This window comes from Protomyctophum bolini (assembly GCF_963924005.1).
Source record: "Protomyctophum bolini genome assembly, chromosome: 2".
Classification (NCBI taxonomy): domain Eukaryota; kingdom Metazoa; phylum Chordata; class Actinopteri; order Myctophiformes; family Myctophidae; genus Protomyctophum; species Protomyctophum bolini.
This window is the reverse complement of record NC_137863.1, coordinates 38,253,787-38,262,841: the sequence shown is the minus strand read 5'-3', so window position 1 is coordinate 38,262,841 and position 9,055 is coordinate 38,253,787. Positions and strand designations below refer to the sequence as shown.

Below are 9,055 nucleotides of genomic sequence, written 5' to 3'. Positions count from 1 at the left end.
CAAAAATAGCAGGTCTCACTTTGGTCCAGACTAAAGTGAGGGGAAAAGAAAGAGCATACAGTTGCAACTCAGTTTAGATCCTATATATTTTGTAGACACGAGTCCTCTGTTAGGCCCAATCCTTTTTTCCCCCTCTGCACCAAATCTCATCGCTTGCATAGTGAGCTTGTGTAGAGCTGCTATTTTTTGCTAAATGTTCACCCCAGAATACGGATGCTTGTGGTCAAAAAATGCAAAAGAACATACAAGAATTGTATAAACACAGTCATAAATAAGCCATTTTATTTTGTTTCCTTGTTAAAAGAATATAGATTGATCAACTATTCATAACAAATGGAATTGTTAAATACTGTACACAGCATACTGTACTCTCAGTGCATATCTTCAACACAGAGAATCTCACTTAATTCTTGATAAACTAGTCTTCATTTTGATGTTTTTTTTCTCCTCTTTTAATTCCTAATAATAAGACATGTGACAGGTTAAGATTAAATAACATCAGTGTACAATGTAAACAATATTTCAGACATTACTGCCAAGTCCAAACAACATTGTCGTTGCAAGGTTTGTGACCAGGAGGGGTGAGGGGAAAGTGTACTTCAAAAACTGTTTGACCACAGCACTAATTTGTTTTCCATAATTAACACCATGTTCCTCGCCTAGGGTTACTTCAATGAATGTGCTACATTTACAATTATAATCCCCCACGTTTCTTGAATCATCCATAATAAAATTAATATATTTATTGGCTGCCAGCAGCCAAAGTCTCTCGGACCACACCCACTGCAATCATGTAAGGCAGGAATGCTTGAGCAGAACAGGAAAGTCTGTGTGTTATGCAGGTAAACCCTGCAGAGTCTATGCAATACGTCTAACACCTCATCTCCACAATATCTATTTATAGATTGTCCAAAGTTAGAAGTGATTTTTAATCTAAAACCCAACGAATTAACTATATTGTAATGGGCATTACAATATATTTGTCAACTATCCAATCGGCAATTAATAAGTAGCTGGTTATTGTACCCTACGAATTACAAATGTGACACTGGGAACTAGCTAAAATGGTGGGTAGATTAAATATTAATTCTAATATCAAGGGAGGTAGTATTTGAGGCAAATTAGTTCCAAGCTATGACTCACAGCTTGACCAAAAATGAGCTCCAACAGTTTGACATAGTTCAGTAAGAACAGCATCATACATTCACATAATGTTCAACAGGCCATTTTCTGTGCAACAAAACAGACCTGGACATTGACAGAAAGAAATATATAAGTGTGCACTTTAGAAGGATGTACTTTTAAAAGCAGGTGCTGCAAACAGGCAGAGCACAGTAACAAATATTGTTAGCTATTTTTCTACTAATACTGTAGTAGAAAGTCATTCTATACAGTATCACCAGGTGTGTACTTTTACTACTGTCGCTCACAACAGGCCACACACGCATACAGTAAACACATGCATACACACACAACACGTAAACTAACAATAGTCAATTTCACCAATAAGCTGCACTAGACATTTCACTGGAATCATACATAGCTACCAGTAATCTATCTCTCACTAGAACAAAATGTATATGCCATGTGTACATCAGCAAATGCAAAACAACACAGACATACCTGTAAGTGGGCTAGAGAAAGATAAACTTCATCAGGGTGGTGAACTAGATCAATTTAACATGCATCCATATAGTTTTATCATCCATGGCATGCATACACTATAATACAGGTAGCTAGAGAGTTTGCACCACTTTGACTTCATATTTCACTACTTAAACCCCATATACTTGGGACCACCAGGTCTCTGTCCTTGACCTGCTCCTTTTCACCAAATATCTTGTTAGATCTGTTATTTTTACCCATCATGACATGAATAGGGATGCTAGAGTTCAAGTGGTTAAGTGATACATGGCTGCTTCACTGACCATTCGTACACACTCACTGACCATTCATACACACACTCACTGACCATTCATACACACACATTCACACACACACTGACCATTCACACACACACACACACACACACACACACACCACTGAGAACATGAGGTTGAAGTCCATCTTGAACCTTCAGACTGCACCACAATATCAGCAAAACGGTACAATATATCAAATACCATGAAACAATATAAAAAATAATCACTCTGCAATGTCAAATTTGATCCACAATCTATGATCAGGGACAGACACCACTCATCTAATTTCTGTAGCTACAGCCATTGCAACATTTCCAGTAACTGCATACGGTGCATGCGTTCCCTGTATTTTCAGAATACGGAAGGGGTAAAAACAGATATTCAGTAAAAGCAGCAGTTTGAGGGGCTTTAGTGTGTCCAGTTTCATCGTTATTTATTTTGACCAGTGGTTGTTGCTTGGGTAAAGTAGAGTCCTCTCCCATCAAAAGAGAATCGAGTTCATTTCTTTTCAAACTAAATCTACGTGTGCTTTCCAGTCCGAGTCCGATGGCCCTGTGGGACTGTTCATGACCCGGAGGATCTTCTCAACCTCAGGTGTGTCCAGGAAAGCAGGCCGCTGAGGCAACAGAAAGTAATGAGTGGTGCTGGCCTTCCTGCCATTCTCCATGACAGGCAGGATACAGGGCGACCCCTCGCTGTTCTGTCTCTGCAAGCCCCGGAAGCTTACATATTTAGGATCGGGGGCAAAGCTTTGGGTGGGTGGCATTATCCCGTTTACATACGTAGGGAGGCTCTTGGGACTCGGAGTGCGTGAGCCGCCTCTAGACAAGGGCTCCCTAGGCGGTACCTTAGGGGGTTTGTCCTCGTCGCTGTAAGCCCCTGACGAAACCTCAGCGGACCAGCGCCGGTAGTCTACGCCCGTTAGTCTACCGACGACGGACCGCGGAGGGATAGGTGGGGGCACCTCTGAATTATCCGTGCCCTGGGCATGCCGGTGATGGCATGACAGGCGTGATGTGGGCTTGTTGAAGGAACCGGCTGGGCCGGAGTGAGAACGTCTTAACTTCCTCTGAGCCCTTTCCTGCTGTCTCTGACACACCGCGACAGATCTCTCCACTGGCTCTTGCGGCCGGTGTTCGAGGCGCTCCTGCACCACCTGCTGTGGAGGTGGTGGAGGCTGCTGCAGTAGCGGCGGCGGGGGGGGCTGTTGCGGCTGCTGCGGCGGCCTTTTCTGTGCAGTCGGGCCTTCAATATAGGCATAATTGATCTGCCCGCAGCCCCTGAAGCTCCGCCGACTAGGGGCTCCGTAGCGAAACGCAGGCGGCTTGGAACAGTTATCAGGCACCAGGCAGCGACTGTCGTCGGAGCTCGTGAAGAACTCCACCTCATTGTCCATCGCCTGTTCAGGCGAGAGGTCTGTCCGTACGGGGAGGGGGGGCAGAGGCTTGGAACATCGGCCTGGCGTCTGCGGTGGACTGCTGTGCTCGTACACAGACAGCCTCTGGAATGAGGGGACTACCTGGTCGTCGTCGACGGGGCTCGGCGTTGACGGTTCCGCGCATGAAAAGAAGAGATGGGTGGGCCGGGACTTCTTAGGGGGTAGTCTCTGCATGCTGGGGCTATGTTTCTGTTTCTGTCCTGTTAAATGAAGATACAGATGTTATTGTATGAACTGCATCATCTACCAATCAAGATCTGTTGATGACATGAACCCTAGCATCCCTATTCTGAGCGAAAATTCTGTGAAAATAGTGAGCTTGCGGAGACTTGATGTACGGGGGAAAACAAATGAGCGGGCCCAAGTACAGACCCCAGTAAACTATGTAGAGCTCAACGTTAACTATGATGTATAATAAAATAATGCATCATAATTCTAGATTTCAGTTTCAAGCATGAGTGTAGCAGCTGAACCATGCACTGTGGGTCTACTCTGGTGTGGATGATCGTAGAGTGGATGGATGCAACACTTACCATCATAAGGCAACGACGATGTAGGTGGCATGTGTTGCTGGGCACGAGAGCTGTAATCCATGTGAGCTGTATTCAACTGGTAGTACAAACTAAAAGGAAGAGAGAGAGATAACATCAATCAATCAATTAGCTTCACTAGTGTACGTCTCATGTTTGGGGAAATGAATGCCCTTTCAAAACATGAGCTACATTACTATTATCGAAGGATAATGCTACATTTATATGCCTAATTAATGCATCCAATCGTACGACAAAATAGCTCAAGTTATACCTGGGGATAGCCAAAAATAGCACATCTACAAGCTCACAGTGCATCTACTTTGTAGATCGGGACTATTTTCAGCACACAAAGACTTCTGCGTACAACAAAGTATAAATCAGACATAAAAACGTCTTTAACTTCTAGGAACGTACTTGTTGACGTCATGAGGATAACTCCATGAGGGCTTAGATCCAGCCATACTGTGACAGTAGCTGCCCCGCAGGAAGGGGCTTTCTGCGGGTAAACAGATTTCCTGGGCAGTCAGGCCCGCTGTGCACATGCTCCAGGCACAATCGGGTCGCATCAAAGCCAGGAAATACTCAGACACCGGCCTCCGTTTCTTCTAGTGTACCTGGAGAAACAAGCCAAGAAACATACGTGAATGACAGCGAGAGACATTTGAATGCAGAAGCTAGTGAGTGGTGAGACATAAAGCATGATCTGATCTCGCATCAAAGCCAGGAAATACTCAGACACCGGCCTCTGTTGCTTTCTAGTGTACCTGAGAAAACAGCCAAGAAACATACATGCATGACAGTGAAAGACATTTGAATGCAGAAGCTAGTCTTGAGAGATCAAAGAATGATCTCCAAAACCAGGGTCAATAATCTGATGATGCCACTCATGCCAGTGATTTCACCGTTTGTTTGTATAATAAGACAGGAACACTTTTAAGATTCTCCAAGAAGACATTGAAAGCAAAACAAAACCTCAAGCATGATGACGGTGGTTCTACTGTACTCTAATTAAAGAGTGAGTCATGATGGTCTTGCTGCCTGTAGTACTACTTTTCAGAGAGAACATGAAGCAACATTCGCCCTGGTTCCTCTGACTAAAGAATGCCAAACGCTCAGTTTGACGGGAGTTTAGGACACTTGTGCCCCAACAAGCCCTGCAGACACTCTCACAGAGCACAATGCGTCACACAGAATTCTCTGGCCAGGATTTGACAGACAAAATGTGCGAGCTAGACAACTCAAAAAAAGATTTCCTGTTAAAGAACATAATTTGGTCAAGATGCTACAAGTTGGAATTGGGACAGAACTAAAAAGGTAGTTGGGACAATCCCTTCAGCAACCTTCTTCAAATACATTTCAAAGAATCATAATAAATGTTTCTGTATGCAATCAATCATCAGCTGCTCAAGGTCTCTGCAAGTCTTGAGTCACTAAAGTAAGCTCAAAACATACACATTTCTCCATTAACAATAAGATTCTAAACTTTGCTATTAAAAACAATACCTACAACCACAAAAGTCTTAAACATAAATAATTTATTTTACAAGTCAAGTCAGACCTTCAGTGTTAGACTACTAATGTAGCTTGCCCCTGCAGAGCTCAATGTCTTTCACTAGGGTTCAACGGGACAGCATGGGATAGTGTTGCAACCACTCTACATGTCAGATGACCTGGATGTTTGTGTGATGTCAAATCCGTGTCAGAGCCGAGTAAACAATTCATACACAATGTTCACCGGCAAGGAAAAGTAAGTAATATACCGGAGTCCGGAGACTAGAAATGCCACTAGTTATTTTGACTGCCCAGTGCCCATCTCATGAATTAGTTATGAAAGTATTGGCAATGTGAGGTGGAATACATTTTGGAATGATGATGATTCTAAAGTTTCAGTGAGTAAGTAAATCAGAAAACAATAGAGATCTGAATAATTCAGTGTATCATCATTCGTGAGCATCATTCATTACGAAATACAATACACATTGTAATTGTGATACCAGCCGTGCAGCATTGCAACACACACACACACACACACACACACACACACACACACATACTCACAAGCAATAATTTCAACACGATTAATCCCATTGTTCAAAAACGAGGAAAACAGGTGCACCGATAGGCTTGACGACCATGACTATCCCTGTTGGGACCCACAGATGAGGTCTGTGTGCACTCAAAGACACGCAGTCTTCGTAATAATGTGAGTGTGATGACTGAGAAGACCATTACCCCCACAGTCACCGAGGGACACGCAACTGAAGACTAGACAGCTGGTTAAAAATATATATTAATAAATCACAGCTCTGAAACAACAGCAAGCTTGGGACATCATCGGCCTTAGCCAAATTGCCCAACAAGGCATCCAATCTCTTTGCCCAGGGCTGCTGATTTGGTTCGGTGGGGATGGGAAGCAACCTGATCCCTGATAATGAACCCCCAGGGTCTTGCACTTCCTCTAGCAACAGGTGCAAAGGCACTTCGTCCTGGCAGTTAACCATAGGAGCATTTACAGGCAACAGGATTAAACAAATGATGCGTAGCCATGGAGATCATTAACCCTAAAGCAGTCATGGGGTAACTCAGTTTAGAGATGGTCGGATAATCCTGTCTGCAGGCGTAAGAGGTGAAATGTGTTCTCGGGCAGTGGACGTGGATGGAAATACCGCATGAGAACTAGCCTAACACTAAAAGGCCTATTCATAGTCCAGTTTTCGGTGAAGAGTTGACCACCAAAAAGGTGGTTAGTAAAAACAGAGAGATGTGTTGTGTGAGTCGGTGACCACCGCAGCGTGGCATCATGTTGTAGTTTTCACTGGTCACCTCTCTTCACCGAAAACTATGACTATGAATAGGCCTTAACCCTAACCCATTAGAAATACAGTAGCCTAAAATGGACATGTCAGTGAGCTGTGAGTCGTGACTTATCATATAGTCCCCCCCACACACACACACACAAACCCACATTAAGTATTTAAACGCTTTTTACATGTATCTGTTATTCTGTTTATTTTATTTAGGAGGGACATCATGTACCAATGAACAACACATATAAGACACTGTAAATACACATGGATTTAGCAAGAGATGCTCATTTTCATCCATAGACCCCTCCACCCGTCACGTCAATACGAACATCGAAATAAACTACAAAAGAGAAAAGTAAAAAATAATAATAATACATCCGCTGAAAAGAATTGTGCCAGGGACCTCCATACATTTGTTTTTCAATATTGTCTAAAATGTTTACCTTTTTTCCCCCCCAAGGTTTTTTGAGAATAGCCTGTATCAACTATACAAGCTAGCCCATGTATAGTGGGGTTAGTGGTTCCATATAAACTTATTTTGATGTGGACCCATGGAACCCCCTCCTCAAGGACCCGAGCTCACCCCTGGGGGTTCCCAGGCCAGACCCCCACAGGTCCCACTATTTGAGAACCACACTGACGTTGCCTATATTTGCTTGCCATTGATACATATGATATTAGTTATACACAAGCCACGAAGGAAGGAGCTCGTTCACACCCCACACTTACACCCTGCACTGGTTTCCCAGCAACCATACCCGCTCTACCTGTGCTGCAAGCAAACAGCCGCTGTAGGCGCGCGCACACACCCCCTCACTTTACCGGATTGAGATAATAATGGTTAAAAGCCTCCCAGCGAGGCAGGTGACTCACACCATAACATACAAGTCTGATATTTGACATGTCTCGGAAATGGTGAAATAGAATGGATGGATGGATGAATGGATGTGTGCCCCTAAGCGAAAATAAAACATGTCATGATGTTGTTGTAGACATGAAAAAGTATAGGCCTGCTTGCCCTGCTACCTTTCTTTTTTTGTTTTGCAAACAATGAAATTAAATTTATTCCTTTGAATCTGACAGCAGGGTAGTTTGCCTTTAAATGCATTTTATTATATTCATAAAATAGTGTGCTATTCACTGATCATGAATTCGAAGCATAGATGATACATGTTTAATACAACAAAATCCCTATCATGCTTTGTCCCATAAAAATCTGCATTAATTTGATTAAACGCATGAGTATTCAGGCGTGAACTTGCATCAGTCTCAACTCACAAGTGCTGTCCTCAGCATAATAAAACAAGCAGGGTTAGACTAACACGCATGTGAACTTACAACATCTTCTACATTTCTAATTGATTTAGGAACTCACCTAAACAACTTCGGAGTTCTCGGAGTTTTCCCTCCAATCATAAGAATCCTCTTTCGGTAAATATAGCTCCCTTTGTTTTCTATGGTGGTTTTTTCATATAATCGAGAAATCCTTTGGTGGTGGTTGTTTTTGGGCACCCAGGTACTGTATCACGTAAAGTGAATACAGTACAACGCGATCCTGTAGCTACAATGTGACACTTTGAAATAGTGTAGTATTGTTGTGAGCGATGATCTTTTAAGCTCCACCACACTACAAGAGCACGGCGGCTCCGCCCACACACACTTGCTCTTAAAGTGACAGCGCTTCGTTTCACACGTGATTCTCAATCTTGAACCCTGCCACCAAATCACCAACCGAAGATCAGCCAAAACTAGAAGATCTACAATCTGCTGTCCAAGTAGCCAGCCAACTCACTCCAAGGACCAATTTACTATTAAAGTCTAGAGGATTTAAGTGGGCAGGGAGTAGGGACCCCCAGTTTGATATTAATTTGACCATGCCCCCATTTGATATGACTTTTATACCTGGCCCTAACCTACACTGTAAAATCCTTAGTGTTAAATGAACTCTGAGAGGGTACAAATTGGAGCCATTTCACATTTCTCAGAGTCAGATCGAGTTACAGACTAGGGTCCATGATTTTTGGTTCCCATGCACTGTCAGTGTCTGTAACTAATCATTTAGCTGGAGACCCCTGAAACCCCCTCAAGGACCCCTAGAGAGAGTCCCTGGTCCCCTCATTGTGCTACATTACCTGCGACTCGAGACAAACCAGCAGTGGTGTAGGCAAAGTACTGAACCCCAGTACTTGAGTCATATAGACCTATACTCCTGCCTGGTGAAATATTACTGAACTAGAAGTGAAAGTTCCCTGTCAAATCTTGTAGTGGAGTCAAAAGTATAATATTTGTCTTTGAAATGTAGTAGAGTGATGACATCCAAAAAATGCAAATACTCAGATACTTTATAAACCCCCT

General features: G+C 43.1%; 1 protein-coding gene across 2 annotated transcripts; it reads right to left on the bottom strand.

The window, feature by feature from the left end:
- Window positions 1–265: 265 nt before the first annotated feature.
- Window positions 266–8,267, bottom strand: errfi1a (ERBB receptor feedback inhibitor 1a). Of its 2 annotated transcripts, XR_013964862.1 has the most exons (5): window positions 8,076–8,267; window positions 4,308–4,507; window positions 3,894–3,982; window positions 2,013–3,560; window positions 266–1,967 (listed from the first exon to the last, which is right to left on the bottom strand). XR_013964862.1 is itself a non-coding variant. In XM_080775880.1 (4 exons), the coding sequence occupies exons 2-4, from the start codon at window positions 4,457–4,459 to the stop codon at window positions 2,431–2,433; spliced, it is 1,371 nt and encodes a 456-aa protein (XP_080632006.1). In that variant the 5' UTR covers window positions 4,460–4,507; window positions 8,076–8,267; the 3' UTR covers window positions 266–2,430. The 2 variants fall into 2 exon arrangements, 1 of the variants encoding a protein (XP_080632006.1); XM_080775880.1 differs by having other exon boundaries at window positions 266–3,560.
- Between the last annotated feature and the right edge of the window lie 788 nt (window positions 8,268–9,055).

Excerpts from the sequence above, each read along its gene's own strand:
- errfi1a (XM_080775880.1), bottom strand. The coding sequence starts at position 4,459 with ATGCGACCCGATTGTGCCTGGAGCATGTGCACAGCGGGCCTGACTGCC. Across the intron at positions 3,983-4,307 it reads TATCCTCATGACGTCAACAA|TTTGTACTACCAGTTGAATA; the intron begins GTACGTTCCTAG and ends TCTTCCTTTTAG. Across the intron at positions 3,561-3,893 it reads ATCGTCGTTGCCTTATGATG|GACAGAAACAGAAACATAGC; the intron begins GTAAGTGTTGCA and ends TTCATTTAACAG.